This window comes from Pundamilia nyererei, unplaced genomic scaffold, assembly GCF_000239375.1.
Source record: "Pundamilia nyererei isolate P.nyererei 1_Seehausen unplaced genomic scaffold, PunNye1.0 scaffold00464, whole genome shotgun sequence".
Taxonomy (NCBI): domain Eukaryota; kingdom Metazoa; phylum Chordata; class Actinopteri; order Cichliformes; family Cichlidae; genus Pundamilia; species Pundamilia nyererei.
Genome location: NW_005187865.1, coordinates 193,655 through 216,795, shown reverse-complemented (window position 1 = coordinate 216,795; position 23,141 = coordinate 193,655). Strand labels below are relative to the sequence as shown.

Here is a 23,141-nt window from a genome sequence, read left to right as displayed (position 1 = left end):
GCGCCGTACTTTTTGAAGAAAATCTAAGACTTTTAAGTGCGCCTTATGGTCGTGAAAATACGGTACACGGCCCAGCCTTCCCTCTCCTTGTGCATCAGTGAGTCTTGGTTACCCATGACCCTGTCACTGGTTCACCACTATTCTTCTTTGGAACACTTTTGATAGATACTAAACACTGCAGACCTGGAACATGAAAGCTGTAGTGTTAGAGATGCTCTGACCCAGTCATCTAGCCATCACACTTGCTCAAAGCTTTACACATACTCATATTTGCTGATTTAAAAAATCAGCTTTGAGGACAAAATGCAAAAGCAAACACAAAAACCAAAGCACAAGCACAAAGAGACTTAGCAAAATCAACACAGGGATTTTATTTTAGAAACATGAACGGGTAGAAATCAAGGCTGAAACCTGACTGCTCATTACTGCCTTGGTTACCTGTTGAAGTTCAGGGTCTTTCTGTTAGGCTGGGGTTGACTTTCACTCAGCTTTAACATCGCTCTGGGTGCTCGTGCACAGACATGCTTAACTGGGACCAGTGGATTTTCTATCCCTTTCTGGTGAGGTCATGAACGCATCCACACACTTTCCCAACAGGTTATTAAACCCGAGCCAATCTGTCACCACAATTAAGGGATGCATCCAGTGTGAGCTAACCGCAGCCTATGGGATATTTGTTTATGTCCCCATTAGGGGTGGGCGATATAAACGATATACGATAGAAATGATATAAATTTGGCCAACGATAGAGATTTTGACTATACCGCTCTATTGCGATAGCGCATGTTGATGATGTCATCAAGCTGCGCCTGTTTTGGTCGAAAGCATCGCAGTGTCTACAACCATTATCATCTGCAAATTATGGTGGGCGACAGTCATAGAAAAGAGATGAAGCACTTTTGAGATATGGGGAAAGCCAAAAACTGCGCTTCCTCCACTTCCGTAACATTGATTCTGTTAGGATGCCTGGGTCATTGACCCAGGGTTTTTGAGTTTATTATATTATTTATAATTTCTAGTCTTTGGGTTTTTGTTAGAGTCATGTCTTATGGTTTGTCTCTGTGTAATCCTTAGTTGCTGTCTCCCCTGTCCGCTATATCCCCGTGTCCAGTCAGTGTCTGTGTCTGCCCTGGTCCCACGTCTCTGTTCCCTCTGTTGTAGTGCCTGCATGTGAGTCTGTCTTTGTTCAGTCTGTGTTATGTGTTTCCTGTTTTACTTTGAAGGTCTCTGTCTTATCTCAGTGTGTTCGGTTTACGCTTCCTGGTCTCGGTTTACGCTTCCTGGTCTCGTCAGTTCTGATTTGCCCCAGCTGTGTTTCCCTCCAGTTGTCCATTCCCTGATTGCTCCCTCTATGTATTTAAGCCCTGTGTTTCAGGTTGTCATTGTTGCAATCTACTGTTTATCTAGCTGTGTGTTCTGTCAGTCTTCCGGTGTAAGTTTATTTTGATATTTCCAGTTATGTTAAATTTGAGTTTAACATTAAAGCTGTTTTGAGTTCAAGTTTTGCCTCCGAGTGTCTGCACCTTGGGTCCTATTCCTGTCTGCACGCAGCCGTTCCATAACATTGATTCATTAATGTTGGATTCTCTCGCAGCTGTTCTGTTCCCATGTTGTTGCTGTATATTAATAACTAACCTCGTATTGTGGATGAATGATCTCAGTTGTTCTCCTGACTGAAGTTTGGCCCGTGTATAGCATCCTGCTATGCGATTGCATTTGTCCCTGACCACCAGAATCCCTCACGTTAACTTTTATCGAGTGGAAAAAAAAGTTGGCGTTCATCCTCCTGCTTCACTGTGCTAATGTTATGCTAACATAGCTGTGTCGCTAGCAATCACGTAGCACAACATTATATACCAGCTAGCCAAACTTCAGTAACCCTACAAACGTCACTGCTGTTTAGTTTTCTGTCTTCATTTATGTTGGAAGTGGTAGCAGAGCTGTACATTTGAAATAGCTTCAAAAATCTCTGTCAGAACATGGTATGTCATGTTTAGGTGGAAACTAGCGAGCTAACTTCCTGTTAACTTCTAACTCCGTTAAATTTAATAAATCTGTTTTCATGGATGTTAAACTTAATTGTTACACCTGGTAAAGCAGAAACGCTGATGATTTAATTAAAGATGAAAGAATTTAGACGTTTTTAACTCTCAGTGTTCGTTTGACTTTGGGACCTGAAGCGGAGTTTAGGACCCAGATTCCTCCGTGAAGCTCCTCACTACGGCAGCCGTAATGCTCTGACAATCCATCAAGCAGTGCGGCTTACCAAAGTTGTACTAAAACATTTTTAACAGATTTCTGCAGCCAAAATCGGTTCGAGGTCAGTAAGAACAACCAGAATTCATACATAAGGTACACTCTAGATTTTTGAGAAAATTAAAGGATTTTAAGTGCGCCTTATAGTGTGGAAAAATACGTTATACAGAAGAAAAGAATATATCGTGATATATATCGTTACCGCACATGCTTCAAATTATATCGCGATATGGATTTTAGGCCATATCGCCCAGCCCTAGTCCCCATGCACTTACCTAACATCCACCCACTCGCTCTCCAACAATGCCACACAAGGGTATGTGCGAGCCAGGGTCCACCATAGCCTGTCCTCCAACAGCTGGTGCTGGTGCACTGCTGCCTGCTCCATGCACATGACGGACTGGGTACAAGAATGCCTGGGTTTCAGCATCACTTGTAAAGTGAGGACCCTGTATCCACAGCGTTGGAGATCATTGGAGGCTTTATTTCCAATCATGCTTTTCTAATTACAGTGCTGTCGGGATGCTTCAGCTTCTTCCCTCAACCTGAGCTGCCGGCTCATGTGTTCTGGTCAGCCTCCTTCACTCCACACCCTTAACCCACTACTCCACTTCAGCTATGAACATAACCAACAATTGAAATTCTAAATACTGAGTCGCCACTTTACCTCTTGCTTTTACCTCCTTACGCAGATGCAGGGTATATCCTGGACAGGTCCACCACAGCAGATGCACAAAAAGACAGACAGCTGCACACTCTCAAATCCACACCTGTGGAAAATTTAGTATAAACAGTCCCTAGCATTTATGTCTTTGGGCTGTGGGATAAAACTGGAGTTTCTGGACAGAATCCATGCAAGCCCACAGATGAACTGTTAGCTAAAATCAATGGACAGCTATTATACTTGGAAAGCTTAAAGTAGGGGAAGAATTGCAGAATAAGGCTACAACAGTTACAGGCTAACTGCCAGCATAGTTAAAACCCATGCATAATATTACGAAAGCTGGAAGTGCAGGGTTAATAGTTAAAGTGTAAATGATTTGTGAGCTGGGATGGTTGGCCTTGGTAGATGCACCCAACCTTTTCCATGAATTTGATTAAAAATGCCATGGATAGAACAACGTGTCTAAATAAAGCAGTGAGAGCTCAGGGTGAAAAGTAATTTTGTTCCCCTATGAATCAAAATGTAAGTAAATGTTTCCGCCTATGCGCATTCACTCAGTTTGTACTACGGCTTAATGTTAATTGATGCAGAGAGACGTTAATCATCTGTTATGCAGCATACTGGAAATGACATCTCTTCAAAGTAAATGCCTTCAGAGACTCATCACATCAGAATTAATTGAGGTTGTTGAGTAAAACTAAAGCCCCTTTCACTCATGGACTTTATGCCATCTGGAATCATTTCCAGTGCTGGAAATGCAGAAGAGGACAAGAAACAGGTCATCTTCATAAGTGTTTGTGATAAATCCTGTTGGGTAGAACTTTTAGAAACCAGAGAGGTGCTGCATGAAAAAAAGCATTACTCCGCCGAGAAATTCTGATGACTTTACTGCCACAAACTTGTTACAAACTATAGCTGCATTGGCACTGATCCAGTGTTGTAGTTGACACATTGGTGCAGGTATGCATGTCATGGGCCATTGATGCAGAGGACTCTGTCTTCATATGTTTTAGTTTATATTTGCTCGGTGTCATTTTAGTTCCTACGTTTGCTGTTTATGAATGTTATACCATAAATGTGCTGTTATGCAACTAAAGAAGTTTTTGTATGAAGTCACTTTATTCACGCAACCAAGGAGAAGTGATGGGCTATAATATGTGATCTCTCTTCACACAGTGGGACTGAACTGAAAAGGAACTGACTTTAGCAGCTTGCCTGCCTCTGCAGCTATACTTAGTGTTACCATAGCAACACCTCCCATCTGTCACCAGCACATGCTTTTAACGACAGACCATAATAATATGCAAACCCACTCACAGCCAACGCAGTGCCACCATGGTAATGAGAGGATGGCTTGAGTTTATCTCATTAAACATATGAGGCCATGTGCAGTACTGTACCTTGATGTACTCATGAGTATGTGGACGGTTATATATTCAAATATATTCAGTAATTGTTGAGTAATTGTATATTTGCATATGCCTTATTATAGTGTAAGTTTAACAGTGTAGCTCAGTGTGTGTTGAATTAACCAAGTGTTTCTACTTTAATCTTAGCTCTGTGTTTGGTCTCCACCTACTCGTGTGCATACCTGTGCAGCTGCTAAAGATTTACCAGTTTTAACTTCTAATTTACTAAACCATGTAGGGTGATAAATTCAAACAGGCGATAAGATGCTTTAGCCTACCCACAGTTGTTACCCATCTGCAAACCACTTTGCAGACCACCTCCATCCAAGGTTCTCATGATGTTTCTGATCTATAATCTCTGATTAGCACTGATCCTTCATGTATTATGTAACAGACCTGTAACACCAAATACAGGTTACTGTAGAAGCAGACTTTAACTAGAGTGATTGTCAAATTCTAAATTGGAGATAAAGTATCAGAATTTCAGGAGCAGGACCACACCTCCAAATATGCTCCTTCCAGTTCTCATCTATGTATGTTCCCCCAGTTCTACAAGCTGTTCATTCTCATTTACGTGTCCCACCCTCCCTGCCTTGTTAAATTCTTTAGCTTCTTCAATTCTATTTAGTACATGGGGACCTGCCAGGCCCGGTCAGGGTCTTCCCCAAACCGCAGCTCAGTTCTTGTCCAAGCCATTCACCTTTACCTACTAAAACGCTATCAAACCTCAAATGAGGACGTGGGCCCAGTGAGGGGAAACACATATTTGAGATACCAAGTTAAAACTGTGACTTTTCTCATAGAGAGTTATTCCCTGCTGTGTTTTCAGTGTTATTAACTGAGTAACTGTGATGTAGATTAAACCATTGCTAAGCTGACACGAAATTAAATGAAATTTATAATGTTAACAGCCTCCAATCAGAAGCAGCCTGTCCACCTCCAGTAACCCCTGCCCTTGCTTAAGTATTTCCTGTATATGCATTAGTAAGAAGAGCTGTTTTTCACTATCAGAACTGGTTAAAATGGCCTGTATTTATATAGCGCTTTACTAGTCCCTAAGGACCCCAAAGCGCTTTACATATCCAGTCATCCACCCATTCACACACACATTCACACACTGGTGATGGCAGCTACATGTAGTTACAGTGTAGCTCAGTGTGTGTTGAATTAACCAAGTGTTTCTACTTTAATCTTAGCTCTGTGTTTGGTCTCCACCTACTCGTGTGCATACCTGTGCAGCTGCTAAAGATTTACCAGTTTTAACTTCTATGCCACCCTGGGGCGCACTGACAGAGGCGAGGCTGCCGGACACTGGCGCCACCGGGCCCTCTGACCAGTTAGTGCACCAGGTATGCTTTCTTTTCCTTTAGAACCTCGTACTGCTAAGCACAGCAGTGACAGGAGCACTTTCATCCATGATTCACACCAACGTCTGCTTTGTGAGATTCTGCAGGAAAGCAGTCCTGTAGTTCAGGGTTGAGTTCAGATAGCCCTCTTTGACTCTGTCATCCTCCTCTGGGTGTCACTGTGTGACATCCATGTGTATCCATCTACCTATTAGCCTGAACTCTCGCAGGCTTCCTTTATGCACGTTGGTCACTGCTGCTCATTGGAAAGAATGCAAACCCATAAGCCGTCATTGTTATCATAATTATGAGATTTTAGTAGATTGGACTTTTGAATTGACTTCATGTTTTTAATCCAAGTATTATTATTTTTTATTTCCGCTCCATTATAACCACAAAATGAATTACAACTACACGTATGTTTCCTCAGAGAGCTACGACTGGGCTAAGGAGGACAACACCTGAGCTAACAGACGCTAACCACGACAACACTAGCTCCAGCCGCAATAACCCCGTCTGCCCTCCCTCTCCCCCACCGCTAGTCAGTGCAGTTACCATGGAGATGAGCTCATCAGCACCGCTAAGAGACATAGAAAGAGAGAGCCTTTTTAGCTGCCACAACCAGGAAGAGGACCAACTGTGTCTTCCTGGGGTCCGTAGGGTGGAAGACGAGGCTGTAGGAGGAGAAAATAGGAAAGGAGATGAGTGTGACTATCTCATTTTTGAGATGGGAGATGAGAAAGGAAGAGACCTCAGTGAAAGTGAAGGAGGAGAGGATGAAGGGAGAGGGGAAATAGAGGGAGAAGATGGAAACGAAAGAGAAACAGAGAGTGATAGCTGGGGAAGAAGAGAGACAGAGGGAGACGATGAAAGCAGAGAGAATACAGAGGGTGGGGAGGTGGGGGGTGGAGAAGAGGGAGAAGATCCAGGAACAAAAGAAGAGGATAGCTGGATCAGAGGAATAGAGGAAGAGGCAAAAGAAGATGTCCTTTCAGATCTCCTCTTCCCCTCAGACAGTCTGCTGTGTCCTTCACCATCTGAGCCACTAGGCGCCACCTCACATCCTCTGGAGGCTGTGTCACAAGAAGTTTGGGGTCCCGACTTCACAATCAGGGATGACCTCAGTGACAGCCACCTCAGTGACTGCCTCCAAGCAGAGCGTGTCATCGTGTACTCAGACAGCGATGCAGGTGAGGACCAGTGGTCAGCTTTTGCCCCCTCTGACATCACCAGCCAGATCGAAGAGGAGAGGAAGAAAGATGCAAGATTTGAAGAAGAGGAGAAGGCCAAAAGAGAGGAAGAAGACAATGAAGTCAAAGCAGATGCAAAAAATCAAGCGCAGAAGAGAGAGGTGGAGGAGTACAGGGTGGGAAGAAAGGATGATGATGAAGACCAGATGAGGTTGAGGAGAGATCTTTTCCTACGGTCTCCTTCAGTCAGCTCCACAGCAAGCTCCACAGACCCTGACAAGAAGGTGAGTTTGCTGTTTATATGTAGCCTGATGCAGAGACACGGCGGTGTTTTCTTTGTGCTTTTAACTTGGTTCAACACTTTTCACCAGACATTTAACAGAGATGAATTATGACAACAAAAAATGTTTGCCAAAATGCAATAAGCTCCCCTTAAGCTATCTCTAAAAAGAAAAGCCTAAACTTAAACCAGAGCAGGTACAGTATAGGCACACATGAGCTTTATAAACTCTGGTCTTAACAGGGTGCCTGTCAGTTAGCCAACAGTAGATGGAGCTGTGTCTCTGTCACTCATCTGTTACAGTTTCTGACACTTTTCATCTGTACCACCCAAAACTGCACTGTCAGTGTCTGATAGAGGGAGCTGCAACATGTGCAATGACTGTAAGAGCCTTGAACCCATCACCCAGCATTAGCACTCGTAGTTTGTATCAGAATTCTAGGACATTAATTCAAGCATCAACTAAAGCGAACTCTGCAGTTATAACACAGACAAATCTCAGAAGTATTCATTGCTGCATTATAACAAACATGTCCATTTTAACAAGAAAAGGGAATAAAGATCATCGCTGCCACCTTGTGTCCAAACTGTGCAACCACAGCTGAAAGTGATAGCATAGCCCACTCAAAGGTGACATGAAAAGGCTAATTTACACTGTGGATCCCTGCTCTCACATACTGTCATAGGTTTAACACTGACTGTGAAGCTGGATTTAAAAATACGTGTTTGAAGTTTTTAGAACAAGTTTAGCGCCGTCTTGTACCAATACAGAACGTGATGTCACTGAGTTGGTTGGTTGCTGCTTTCTGTTAGCTAACTAGTAACAGAACCATTAACTCATTAAAACTAAAACTCGGTCTATATCTATATCAGTTTTATACGAAACCAAGGACATGCTGTCCATTTCTCTCTGTCCTGTAGGGTTTTTATGAGAGAGAAGACAAATATGTTGTAAGTTTTCACAGTTTATTATGAAAACGGTTAAAATTTCAATGGACCTCAGTCTCTCTGGCTCAGAGACAAAAGGCTGTGTGTCTTTCTGCTCGCTCAGGAGACCCAAATGAACAAAGAGCCCCACACTCAGACACTAATGCTTTTATTATGTGTGGTAAACAGGGCTCTAAGGTGATTGGTCAAAAATTGGAGGAAAGCCACAGTTCTATTTATCGGGCTGAGATCCAGCACTTTGACTCACATTTTTTCTTCTGCATCTTTCTGGGCATTTCCTTATTTGGAGATGCCACTTCACCCATCACCATGGCAACTACCTCTTGTCCTCCATCAGGTCTGATGTATGGCCTTGTTGTCTTGTAGGTACTACAACCTCGTCCACACTCTTAATAATAAAGTGTGCGTGTTAGTCCCCATAGGGAAATAGTTCCTCTGCATTTAACCCATTCACCCAGTGAAGCAGTGGGCAGCCACCAATGCAGCGCCCGGGGAGCAGTGTGTAGGGACGGTACCTTGCTCAGGGGTACCTCAGGGTAGCCGTTCAGTGGAGTCGAACCCCTGACTTTCCGATCATGGGGCCACCACTCTACCTACTAAGCTATCCCTGCCCTTGTGACGGGGTCTCAGTCTGTCGCTATCAGAATGAATCCAAAACTGTTCTGCAATACACTGTGAGCAGTATTAGACAAAACACAGATATGTGATGCTAATTATGAGACATTAGCCTTACAGATAGAAAGAAATCCCAACAGTCCTTTAAACAGTAAGTGTTTTTTTGTTGTTTAACTAACTGCACTGAAACTGGAAACTCCATCTGTTAACCTTAATGTTTGAGTGTATAAAGCACTGTATGAATGAAAACAGTCTGGAGGAGAGCCTGAGTCATGTGACAGATGGTTCACCTGACCAACACCTGACTGATATGCCCAGCCTGGCTGTCGGACTCTAGCTGAGTCAAAGAGTCACTGGCTGTTTGCTAACCCCACATTTAATCTCTCCCGTCAGGTCCCTGTAGATTTCTGCGTGCATGAAGAGACCCAAAGTGAAAATGTCTCTACTGAGCATGTGGACTTTCTTTTGGCCCGTCAGCAGTGGAAGAAGATGGAAGAAGAGGTCAAAGGTCAGCCTATCCCAAAACCGGGACTGAGAGCTCAGGGGAGCTTCCAGGGCACCCACTCCTCACTGTATCCCCCCACTCGCAGTCCCCGGCTCAAACACAGGTAAATCTTCACCCTGGAGTCTTAGTCATCCTCACCGTAAATATTTTCTACTACAGCCTTCGTTGAGGTTTCAAGGACTCAACCTAAAAATGCGTCACACAATTTATAGTGCTAACAGACGCTGTAGAGTGACAGTGGAATAGTTTTCAGGGCTCATGCCCAGCAGTAAAACAAAGAACAATGCACCACATTAACAAGATGAGTCCTTCAGCCAACATAGTACACTTAGCAAGTAGCTAGAACGCTGTAGGTTTCACATCCTTCTCAACTTGAGTGTGGTTTCCTCCTGTCCTATACAAGGGAAATTCAAATCCCCATGCCCAGGGAACCTCCTCTGTCCTCCACCCTGTCCCCTAGCTCAGAGGACTCAGGTCTGGATGATTCGTCATACCGCAGCACCCTGGAGGAGCCTGAGACTGCAGTGGAGAGAGAGATCCGATTGACTCTAGAGAGAGAGGAACGACACCGCAGGGAGAGGGGGATGATTGCACATGGCCTCCCAATACCCAGGTACAGCAGCCAAAAAGTCCTAGTCTACCACTACACACCAGCAGTAATTGGCTCTGCTGTATTGTGCAATCATGAAAACTCACATAGCAACAGAATGCAGTCCTTATGATCTCAAAGGCACTTAAATGCACCTAGACAGAATTTTCATTCATTTGAAAGCCTTGCCTCTCAACTGTCACAAGCTCTGGTAGTAACCAAAAGAATGACATTATGGATACAAGCGGCAGAAGTGAGCTTTCTTCGAAGGACTGCTGGCCTCTCCCTTAAAAATAAGGTGAGGAGCTCAGATCGAGTGGTGCAGAGTAGAGCCGCTACTCCTCCGCATTGAAAGCAGCCTATTGAGGTGGATGCCTCACTGGAGAGGTGTTTCAGACATGTCCTATAAGGAGCAGGCCCCAGGGCGGACCCAGGACATGCTGGACAGATTACAACTCTTATATGTTGTGGGAATGTCTCGATGTTCCTACGGATAAGCTGGAGGAGGTGGCTGAGGTGTAGAGGGAAGTCTGGGCAGCCTTGATGATGGATGGATGGATGAATAAATGATGGCTAGATAAATGGACAGACGGATGGATAGATATAAGGAAAGATGGATGGATGGATGGATGCATGGATGCATGGTTAGATAAATGGATGGATGGGTGAATGGATGGATGGCTACATGGATGGATAAAGTTACGTTGAAACCAAGCACACCATTGTTGTTCTTGTGACATTACCAATAAGTTTGATGTGTCACATGGCCCTCTTCCTATTGAAAAAAGTTGTATCCAAGATGGCCGACTTGTAAATGGCCACCATGATCACCACCCATCTTGAGGAGTTTGCCCCCTCACATATACTAATGTGCCACAAACAGGACTTTAATATCACCAACCATTCCCATGTTATTACGGTGTATCCATATAAATGGCCCACCCTGTAGATAGAATTGAAGATTAACTATAAGGAGTAGGAACTGTTTTTTTTCTGATTGCAGGGTATTCAAGTTTGGGGAATACCCTGTTAGAACTAGATTTTTCAAGTGATTTTGATGGACCTGAGTGTGAAATAAGGATACTGCCCTTTTGTATGTGCTTGTCAGTCATAAAGTGTCCACATTTTTGTCTATTTTACTTTATTGGAGGCCACCATTTACAATATCTATATAATATTAATTTTATTCAATGAGAAACTGAAACGATAAACTCATCATGAAAGTGTTTACTGAGGCCATGGGTCAAGCATGCTGACTCTTGAGTTACTGTACCTCCTGCTGGCCAGGTTAGCAGCACTTTCACATCGATGTTCATTTTTACGCAGACCCCTAATAAAAGTTGACATTAAAGTTGCCATGGTGTCTGTGATAGCAAGCATTTGTCTATTTATTTCTCTTCGTTAAGCTCTGGTTTGGCTTCCATCAAATGTAACTGTTAGTGTCCCAGTGAAGGTTGTACATGTTTGTTTATTGCTGGGCAGGTAATCATTTGATTAAGCTTTTAAGAAGTGAAATCTAATTAAAATTGCTGTCTGTACCCATCACCCTACAACCAAAATAAACCCAACCTATTGAGTTAAAAGAAGTGCATAGAAGAGTGATAGTTCTACTGTAGAAACACATTTTAGACAGAATAATTCAGAAAGGATTCTGAATATTTGTCAAAATGACCCAAAACCCCTCCATTCAAAACACTTAACATTCACATTGTTCTTTTCTGTATGCAGGCCATCCAGCTTGCAGACAGGACGATCTCCACCCAGACCTCCAGCCTGCCGCACCCCGACACTCTCCATCTCCCCAACTCCTTCCTGTTCCTCGTCCCTTCCCCGATCTGTCTACCATGAAATGACGGCTAACAATGTCATCATCCTGGAGCCTGATTCCTCTAGCCCTGCCTCCAGGAATCGTCTGCTCTCTTCTGCAATCGGCGGCCTTTCCGATTGGCCAGCAAATTCAGATGCAGTGCCTTCCGCTAATGTCATTGTTGTAGAAACCTCCAATCTGATCATTCGCAGTGCGTCTGAGTTCTGCCTAAGCTCCACCCAACTGTCCGTGGAACCGCAGGAGAGCACCTTCACGTCAAATCCTTTTTTCAAGCTGCGCTCACTCAGCAGCCAGTCACTGGTGGAGCAAGAGATCAGGATGGTGAGGCAGAGGGAGGAGGAGTGGAAAAGGCAGAGGGAGGAGATGTGGAGGAGGAAAAGAGAGGAGGAGTGGAAGAGAGGGAGAGAGCGGTACGATACTGTTTTGGTGTCTCCGGGTCTGAGTGATAATGTTACGTACAACGGTATGTATCATCCACACAACTAAAACACTAATGATGTAGGAAGCACACAACCTAACATACTAGAAACCTTTTATTTTATTGTAGATTTATTCAAATGAGTCAGTGTTTGAATGTGTTTGAATGTAAGACCGTGTTCTTAGGCATAGATAGGTAAAAGAGTCCACATTTAAGTTTCTAACAAATTTCTCTTTCTCTTTCTGAGTGCGAGATCTCGCAAAAGTCCGTCTTAATTTTTTTTTCTCCCATGTCCCCTGTGGGGCTCCGTATGTTCATGATGTTAGCCAACACTAACAGTTTTCACTGCTGAGTGAAAACAACAATTGCTAAGTCAAACAGGTCAACAGCACAGTGTTAATCTGTTACCAATATGACACATAAATCAGCCTTTGATGTATGCTTCACCACTAAAGGCTTTAATGAGGACTCCCTTTTTTATGATTGGTGACATCTTGGGAAAATTTCCCAACAAGCATCTATAAGTGTTTCCGGATCTGAAAAGAAATGTTAGAAAAATGTCTTATAGACTGTGTAGTTCTCAATTAGGCCCTAATTCATATATGCTGATGATGCTGTGGGAACTTCCTCTGTTTTGATACCAGTGTCAGTGGTTCCAGACAGAAGCGTCTCCTCCCCGTCATCCCCCTCCAGGACCCGCAAAATAGAGCGATCCAGTTTGTCTTGTGACCACAAGGTTGGCAGACTCACACACACATTCATATGCATGCACTCTACAGCTGTTGTAGAAGACAAAGTTGTGTCAGCACCAAAGTCTGGAAATCATTATGCACACCTCTAATACAAATGAGCATGTTTCGTCTTATTCAGTTGAATGAAACCACTTGACGTTCATATATAGTTCATATATAGTTCATATATAGTTCATATATAGTACCCCAGCACTGACAGTATCTTATGTTTCAAGTCATACAAACAGCTTATGACCCTGGATATCATTGCTCCTCTGAAAAGAAGAGATGACTGTCTCTGATATAATGCATAAAAAATTTTAAGCATACAGCTTCTAAGGCTTTGCACTCATTTACAGGATCCTTATTTGACCTGTAAAAACTTTTTTAAAAATACGTTTGGGAAGTTAGGACATTTTCCTGTTCGTCACTAATAGGGCTGCCACAAATGATTATTTTGATAGTCGGCTGGTCACAGATTATTTTTGCGATTAGTCGACTAATCAGATCATCATCCATTGGACGTGAAACGTACAGCATATTGCACCAGCATGAATCTGCTCTCATATAACTATCATTAGCTTACAGCTTGAAGTGTTTCAGGTGTGTGCTAACTAAAAATAGATAGATAGATTGTCTCGATGGAGTTTAATAAACTCAGCCGTCTGCTCCTTGCTATCTAAAATATAACAGGACACTGGAGGAGTAAGCTCTCGACCATCTCACACTTCTGTTTAATCAGTCTTCTGACGTTTGTGAAAATTATAGCAAATAAAACTGAAAAAAGCCAAACAATAAAATGTTTAAGTTATCTAAGTGACTTACATCATGTTTAACCTGAGTAGCGAAAGATCGTGTGGGTTTGAAAGCAATGTGCCGGGAGTTTGCTGTTCTCGTCGGCTCTAGTGAGCCTTGAACTCCCGGTCAGCTATCGAGCTGGTGGGTAACAGACGTCTCCGAAAACGTCACTTTTACAAATATGTGATGTCTTGATAAACCGAACAGATATTTGAAGTTTACACAGCTACATTCTCGCCTGAAAATATGTTAAAAGTTTATTTTGTGACCCAGACAGAGTAATAAGAGTAATATTAAAACTAAGTATGCTGCCATTGTTGGAAATGCTATGAATTCTGGGATAGGTTGGGCCACGAAGGATACTCCTTCAAATCGGAGGAAATGAAGGACGCATTTGTCGGCCGCATTTGGAGAAGTCTACGAATTTGGACAGCCTTCGTCGTGTTGCTGTCACGTATTTGGCCTACAAATGCGGCCTCAGGAGGATGCAGCCTCTGAATTTGGACACAGCTACGATACCGGAGTTGCTTCTTCTTCTTCGGTGTTTAACGGCAGCTGGCATCCTTGTACATGCAGTGCTGCCATCTTCTGTTTCAGTCCGTTATTACACACTTAAATCGTACTACTTATTCCTGCGTCTTTCAGGATCTTGCAAAGCTTCAAACGACGCGCTGACTATTAAATTAGTGGCAGCCCTAGTCACTAATAACAAGAACAACCCTGAGTTTGTTTTTAGCACCGGAGCCAGGCTGACAGAGAGTCAGAGCTAAATTGAGGTTTTCTTTTAACTTTAACGAGAAATTCTTCAGAAATAAAATTTTAACCATCAGAGAAAAAATAATTCATAGCTGCCCCATATGAAGTGCATTAAATGCAGGAACTTTAATAACTGCTTACTTTACCTAGGCTCTTCCTCTCTTATCATCTTTCTAAGTTGACTAAACCATGAATGCGCCTCAAACAATTTTCACTATTATTTAATGCTTAAATATGATTATTCTATCTTCATCAGCAGATTATGTACCACAGGCTTCTAAGGTGGCCACAAACAAATGATTTCTAAACTTTCTTTTATTTTAAAATACAGTTGCTGTCAAACAGTTAAATGGTCATTTCCAAAGTAATGGTTTATAGAGTGCATGATAGCAGAGAATGTAATGATGCTGTTTAAACTGTCACTCTGACTTTCGTTTGTACATCACCCATTGTATATGTCATGCACATTGTTTCACTCATTTTTTACCCTACCTTTCTGACTCATCAATCAGTTGGATTGATCGCACCTTTCATTCACCAGTTCACAATTTAGCAAATATATTCATTATTTACCTCATTTCATCGAACCATTACACCTACATCACTTTATCCAGCATTTCTGTTACATCTTCTCTTCATTTTTCTTTCTCTCTAATGTCCATCCATCCATCATCCATCCATCATCCATCCATCCATCCTCCATCCATCATCCATCCATCCATCCATCCTCCATCCATCATCCATCCATCATCCATCCATCCATCCATCAATCCATCATCCATCATCCATCATCCATCCATCCATCCATCCTCCATCCATCATCCATCATCCATCCATCCATCCATCCTCCATCCATCATCCATCATCCATCCATCCATCATCCATCCATCCATCATTCATCCATCATCCATCCATCCATCCATCATCCATCCATCCATTCATCCATCATTCATCCATCCATCCATCCATCATCCATCCATCCATCATTCATCCATCATTCATCCATCATTCATCCATCCATCCATCCATCCATCATTCATCCATCATTCATCCATCCATCCATCCATCCATCATTCATCCATCATTCATCCATCCATCCATCCATCCATCCTCCATCATCCATCCATCCATCTTTGCTCCAGTGGTTCAGCTGAGTCTTCCCCTCCCTCCAGTTCCCTCCTTCCCTCTCTTCAGTGCCTCGACAGCAAAATGCCATGGCACAACGATGGGAGGCCTCCCTACTAGCCAATCAGAAGAAGTAAGCAACAGTACTGCTCAGCTGTCAGACATTGTAAAAGCCAAAATCAAGTCCCCTGCCTGTTTCTTCCTTAGTTTTGCTCTCAGTCAGTCCCTTGTATCGGCAGCCAATGTGTTTTACAACATTTGTCAGAGCTATGGGTTATAGCTCAAATGTGGGTTTTTCACCTGGACACCACAGAAGAAGAGAACTGTTTCTCAGTTTCAATGATTTCAGTAATTTACCTGAGCTGGTTTTCTCACAATGTCTCAGTGGCTTTAAAAGTCAGACTATCTAAAAGAGTCCGACACATTGGACCTGCCTGTAACGTCACTTTTTCCTTTATATAATAATTCCTGTGGACAGATTACCTAAAGCTGTATAACAAACATAAGTATATATAAGTCTTAATCTGCAGTCATGCTAATCCCACTGGTTTTAACATGTGATATTTAATGTGAATTTTCACATTTTAACATTTGTGATTTTCTCCTCGATATATGATATTTACAGCACTTTGATAACTAGATATGGCTGAGCTAGATAAGGCACTAGTAGAACTATTTATTGACATCTGTTTTATGTGAATGACTGACTCGAATGCAGTGATTTTCAATTTTACTTCTTGGCAGTCACATGCTCGATTTTAATGACTTTATATGTGAAAATATTGTAGCTATGCATTGCAGAGATGCAGACAAGATGTTGCATGTTGTTTTCTTCACAATAACAGTTCATGTATTTTAAAGGTGCCACGCCAAACTTTGAAAATCACTGCCTTAATGAAGTGTTACAATGAGCCATTGATCCAAACAGTTTGGATGTCCCAGGTTTCCTAAAGAGCTACTTTTGCTTCTTTGATGAAGGTCAGCTGTTAGCACAGGTTCTGATCAGTGTGTTAAATATACACTCTACCTTCCTTTAGGCCCTTATTGGCACACGTGTCAATTTTGAGGAAAGCTGTTAGTGTTTTAAACAGTTTAAGTAGCTTCTGTTAAGTGGCTGCATGATCTCGATGAGAGCAGCTCATAAAGGGAAACTTGCCCTTGCATGATGGATCCTCCCCCTTTAGTTTTAAACATTAATAGTTTGCCTTTGGCATCCACACTGTATTGTTTTCATCCTCTCAGTAGTTGGCCTACAGCCTTTTTACTTTAGGAACCAAAAGAAAATGTGTAATTTCTGCTCTGCAACCTGTGTTGTTGTGTGTGCCACAGGCTTTTTTCCATCATGAGCCTAGCTATCCCCCGAGAGTCCAAGGTATAAGGACGGAGTCTACTCTTATCTAGACTGTAGATAAGTTAATTAGTTTAGGTTAACTTCACACCATCATACAAAAAATGGACATCATAGAGCCTGTGTTTCATCCTGAAGTAAAACAAATAAGGAACAAAGATGTATCTCAGGAAAAGGATTACTGTGCAATGGAACTGAAGAGAAGTGAAAAAGTTAAAAGAGGACAACAGTTATTCGAATATGTTGCCAGATAGCTTGTAGCTAATGCCTCACCAACAACTTCCATCTATAAAATGGATGAAAGATCTCAAGCTGAAACAAACGTTTGCACGGCCGTGTCCCCGTGCTGTTTGAGCTTTATAATCATCCCCAGACAAACACGCTTCTCTTGGAGTGATACAACCTGGCCAAACCCTGTATGGCTCCAGTTATGGAGGCGAGGGCTCGTCACAGCTCTGACCACAAGATCTAGTCAATATTTTTACAGATTTTTATCGCCTGTCTTGATTCTTACAAAGAGAGATTTATCGTATTGTATTTTTGCTGCATATATTTATGAACTGAGCAGTGCTTATAAATTCTTAAAACTTTTATTTGTAAAAGGTTTATAACATATTGTGATGGTAAGATTATTGAAAACTTTCCATGTTTTTTAGAAGCTGATATTTCCGTGTGGTGTGTGCATATGTGCACGAGTGCATACCAATCCATCCTCCTTACACATGGGACTTACACATGAGTGGCTCTGGCTTCTGCAGTATGACTCCAGAGTACGTCCACTAGTTTGGATAAAAGGTGCGTTCAAGTCAGCTCAGGATGCAGGATTTCTCTGTCACGGGGAACAACACCAGACAGGAATGCAGCAGATTGTTTGGGATCACTTTATTTTAGCTGTGCTACACTGCAGTGTGTTACTGAATAAACTATATTACAGTATCTCAAACTACCTAGCTAAACCTGCGAGTCACTGTGCAACCTGAAGCTAGATCCACAGCTCAGTAGATTATAGTAGTTTGGCTTACCTTTTCTTTACCTTCTGCCCTACCTTCCTAATATTTTAATCCTACATTTACAACTTTTTATGACAATGTTAAAGTAATACTACTTTTCAAGTGCTGAAGGTGTTGTTAGATACTATAATTAGCTTTGTATCCACAGTTGTTATAGTTTCAACTTGAAATTGAAGGCGAAGCTTTAAGTACCTTAAATAGAAAGATTGCTAATAGAAGGCTGCAAAAAAACTTTCCCACTGAGTATTTTTCACCAGCCACTCTGATCAGTATGCTAGTGGTAATTTTTTAAATAAGACAGAGGTCCATTTTTAGGTGCTTGATTGACATGCTCCGTCTTGTGTGATTAACACACTGGCCAGTTACTAATAAACATAAGGAACTATGCTGTTCAGATTTTTCACTCAGTTAATATTTTCCTTTAAATCCATGTAGCAATATTAGTGCTCAAATGTTAACAGTGCATTTGGCTCTTTGGTGATGTATCTCCTCCAATCAGCTTCCAGCTGTTAACCGCCTACTCCACCGCACTGCACATATTCTGGCAATGTTAACCTCCACCTGAAAAGATGGTGTTGACCACAAAACCATCACTGGCTTCAGTTAAGCTGTAATATAACAATAACGGCCGTAGTGAACAGCATCAGTCTTTATACACACCCTTGTGGAACAGCTAAAAGCTGGAAAAGCTTTTGACTGGAAAGCTGGAATTCTGGAATGAAAGTAGACGACTTCAATCCAAAGATAATGCTGACTGGCGTCTGACCCCTGACCCTGGATACACTGTCAGTGACTCGTGGAAATGAAGCAGTAGCAACCATGCTACAAAGAAAATAGTCCTAATTTAATAAATCTGTCACAACTATTCTTTTTTTTTTCCTCCCCAAAACATTCAGTTTGCCTTACTCCAAAATATACGGTTAAGGTAGGTCTACCACCTACGATGGCTCAGACCTTGTTAGATTACCAGGATAATTAATACATCAGTGTTGTCCATCTAAAGATTTTTGTTGGAGATTTAGTTCAATTTTATTTATACAGCATCAAACAACACTGTAAGGTAGACCCTACAATAATAATGTCGGATTATTCACACATATATCAGTTATTACTGCTAGAAATGGCCTTTTGCTGACCACATATTGGAAACTGAAATACAGAAAACAAATGCAACTAAAAATTCAACTCAAAGTGCAAAATGTACACCCCCACCCCCTGATCAGAGGTCACAGAGGTCGCAGACTGCACTTAGATGCTGTGTTAATGCTTTGGGAAGTCTGAATATGCTGCTTAAATCTCTGTGTTATGAATTCTGAGATGTGTTGAATGCACTCTGTGAGAACAGTATGAAGGGTCAGCATGTTTCTGTGTTGCTGTGATACTGTATTATAACCTGGATTACACTGTACTGTGCACTCAGTGATCAGCCTGTAATTTCAAGGATTTGAGTCCACATCCACACCTGGCTGCAGTTTTACTTTAAGTTTTGTTGTTTTTGCATTTAATTTTGTTTAGTTTTGGAAATAAATAGAATTTAGATTTCAGATGTACTTCTCAGCTGGTGCAAAGGTCCGATCTTCAGTGTGGAGTCACAGATGTTTCCCTCATACGTGTTATTTATGTGTATTAGTTTGTTTGCATCCACATTCACTCATTTATTATTGCCAAATAAAGGTGTGGTGATCTTAAATAAAGCATAACTCCTGAGTGGTGCTCAGCGTTTCTTTATTCTCCATCAACCACATTCACCTACACAACTAGAAACACCAAGTAAACGAAGTGAACTGCTGCATTGTATATTTAGCTGTACTTGGTCTTAATTTTGTTTTAGTTCTAAACACTTTCAGGAGAAATGTACTTCAAAATAACACAACAAGCATAGAAGAGCTAACCTGGAGTCTGGATCTGCAGATTTCCACTGTGTGTTCACAGGGTGGGACTCACCCACTCGGATTAGGATGAAGCACATTTATTATGGGATATCACCATGGACACACACTTTTACAGCAGACATGGTCGTGACAATTTCTAATCTCGTTTTGTTTAGGCTTCTCCATATAATGACAATATATAAAAATAATAACATGATTCTGAAAACGTCCATGCTGAAAACTGGCATGACCCCAACAAGCTTCAGTGTCCCTGAGAGACAAGTACAATAAAAAAGTAATCAGTAACTAATTACCAATTACTTCCCCAAAAAAGTAATCCCGTTACTTTACTGATTACTTATTTTCAAAAGTAATTAATTACTTAGTTACTTTTTTAAAACACGATTTACAACCTGAGTAGGTGATAAAGTGATAGATCTTTCAGCCCAATTCTTCTTTTTCTGCATAATCCATCATACAAAATGTGATCAAATGGAAACGTCTCTTTTTAAAACTTGTTTTATTAGTTTTAATCTTTTAACTTTATGCATCAAGCAAACATTTAATTATATGCAACATTCTCTGACTGGAATAAATTAGTTTAACATTTAAACCTATTTTCTGCACATTCCAGCACATAAAATAAAATATTTTTTGTGTTTACACTCAGTCTTTCAAATAGATGCAAGTAAAACACAGCAGAAAATAAATAAAGTCAAAGACTCAGTGGTCCTGTTGCTCTATTTTCACCTGTAAAGCAGGAGTGGGGTAGGCGGAGGTTTACCCTGGTGCAGGTGTGCCGCGGTCAGTGGAAGAATCCGCGAGTTTCTCTGTGAGTTTCCCATTACGTCGTAGCTACTCGGTGCTTGTTGGAAGTTTAGGGGTTTTTTGCTGTAAAAAGAAGTTTTCTTCCCACGCACAGCGGACGCTAATGTTTTTGTCACTTTTTATGGAATCAAACTCAAAGTAAGGTCAGTACTTCCACGCTTTAAACACTGCACGCTCATACTCTCTCTGACAATCGATATGTGATCCATTGTTGATCTGCACACAGCTGTTGTCACAAGTCGCACTCGCTTACGTCACTGTCATGAGACATTCTCGCAAAAAAATCACGGTTTTAGTAACGCAGTAACGCAGCGTTCCTAGGGAAAAGTAACGGTAATCTAATTACCGATTTTGCAATAGTAATCCCTTACTTTCCTCGTTACCTGAAAAAAGTAATCAGATTACAGCTGTGTTTCCCTCCAGTTTCCCTCTTTACTGTATTCAAGCCCTGTGTTTTCCTCTGCCCTTTGTCACGTCGTACCTCCTCATGTGCTGTAAGTCGCTCCGTGTTTCTGGTTTCAGTTTTTCTACGCTTCTAGTTTCGCAGTGTTTTGTTCTTAGTTTTATACTCTAGGTGTTTGCTGTGTTTTCTGTAAGTTATATCATGAAGGATTTTTCCAGCAAATAAAGCTGCCGATTCAAAGTTTGTTTTTCCGTGCACGAATGTCTGCATTTGGGTCCACGTCCTGCCTGCCACAGCACAAACAGTTTCATTGTGTTTGCTGATAAATATAATGGTGGCTGTGTGCCAAAGCCAGTGATACGGGCACCTGCATTAATGACGTTAAACTCGTGGATAGTTCTTTAATGACACGAGCGACTAACAGACTCTGTGGGGACGTCTGAGCTGACTCGTGTCACACAGGATTAATGTCGCACACGCATTAAATGGTCAGAGCAGCGTACACGGGATGAGCTGGTTTATTAGCATCATTGTTCTAGGGCTTTCTACATGCTCGTCATCTCACACACTGCACCCAAATGTTTAAAGGCACTATCAGAATGGACACCGTATCAGAACGAAAGGGTTTACAAATGCTGATGACAGTAAAATTATGATTTTACTGTCAGGTATTTACAAACCAGATGTTTAAGCTTCCACTGTCAGGAAATGATGAATATTGTTTCTCATATGCAAATGTTCCAGTTGGAGAAAGCACAACTGAAACATTGGCACCTGAGCTGTGAATGCTAATGCAGTCATGCTGCTGTTGTGCAGCTCAGTCCATCCAGTTATAACAAATATCACACTTGTCCATCCGGTTGTTGTTCAGTATTTATCAGCTGATATTGTTTTGGTATTATTAAACCCACGTGGGCCAGCCCAGAACAGAATATGCTGCATAGCACAGGAAAGTAATGCAAACATTCACCGACACATTCAACACAGTGTGAAGTCATTCTGAAGTAGGTCACTCCAATCCGTTATTACCAGTAGAGGGAGCCACAGTGCGCTCCACTGGTCAAACCTAATATTGTGTCTGTTGCTATGGGAACATGTGCTTGGTCTGTAATATTGTTTAATTTGGACCTGAGGACTATAAGAAGATCATTAATGTTATTACCTCCATGTGTGTCTGTGTGTGTCTGTGTGTGTCTGTGTGTGTCTATGTAAACCATTGTTTTGAATTAATTCTGATAAAGGATTTTAGATTGGGGTCATGGTAACTACCCATTAAATGTTAGCTTACATCCATTACGGTCTTCAATATCAGCTTCATGATTTATTGGTTGAAAACGGACAAAAAGCCTTTTAAATTCAAAGTTCTGACTCTTAAAATTGTGCTGTGCATTGTCAACATATGGAAAATATCATATCAAGATCATGTGATCTCTCCTCAACAGATCAAGAGCTGCGTCTTGGAAATGCGTAATTTTGGTTAATTTATTACTGTCGTAGGCTTTTGGGAACAAACAAAACAAAAACATGCATGAAGCTACAAAGTTCTTCAGGCTAACATGCTGTCCAAACCTAATCCTAACGATCAGAGCTGGGCTTATTTGAGTGCTTTGAAGCAGTAAAAGTGAAGCATCTTACAGTCCAGTCATCATCATGCTGGTGTTGCTCTGCTGTTCGTTGTCACAACCAGCAGCTCTGCAGTGTAACAATGAAATGAGTAAATGTTAAACAGTACAGTTTTGAGTTGTTATTCTGAGAGGTTAAAGCTAGCTGCCTGGGCTTTGAATACTGGGAGCTAGGAGCAGACATGCTAAAGCACTGCTAGCACATGTGCAGTAAGAACACGTGTGTCACTTGGATTTAATCCTGTTCAAAGTGATTTATTTTGGTTTGTCTTTTTTCTCCATGCATTCCAACTTCAGATGACAGATTTGTGGGTTAATCTTTTCAAGTCATCTTACATTTTACATTAATCTGTAGCATATATATCCTGGGGCAACATACTGAACTCCCAGTTGCTCTCTGATGCATTCATTCATTCATTCATTCATTCATTGTCAGTACTTGTTAGCATGGAAAACAGTGCTTGTGTGATTGTGTGTGATTTGGTGAAGTAGAAGCAGAAAAGCGCTATATAAAAACAGTCCACTTACAGCGACACACAGCAGTATGGGATACGTGGGGAACACGTTATAAAGACTGACCAAATTAAACAGGGCTCTTTAG

At 41.6% G+C, this 23,141-nt stretch overlaps 1 protein-coding gene across 2 annotated transcripts in view; it reads left to right on the top strand.

Annotated features, from left to right (window-relative positions):
• The window catches only part of LOC102212984 (uncharacterized), a 35,387-nt gene extending 15,864 nt beyond the window's left edge, over positions 1–19,523 (top strand). The window contains exons 2-8 of one of the 2 annotated variants that reach the window (XM_013916107.1): positions 6,106–7,149; positions 9,102–9,316; positions 9,617–9,826; positions 11,531–12,093; positions 12,693–12,784; positions 15,506–15,591; positions 17,463–19,523. In XM_013916107.1, coding sequence (XP_013771561.1) covers positions 6,106–7,149; positions 9,102–9,316; positions 9,617–9,826; positions 11,531–12,093; positions 12,693–12,784; positions 15,506–15,591; positions 17,463–17,469 — 2,217 coding nt within the window. In that variant the 3' untranslated portion in view covers positions 17,470–19,523. Of the gene's footprint in view, positions 1–6,105; positions 7,150–9,101; positions 9,317–9,616; positions 9,827–11,530; positions 12,094–12,692; positions 12,785–15,475; positions 15,592–17,462 lie in introns of those variants that run through there. The other variant, XM_013916108.1, reaches the window with a different exon arrangement.
• The last annotated feature ends 3,618 nt before the right edge of the window (positions 19,524–23,141 follow it).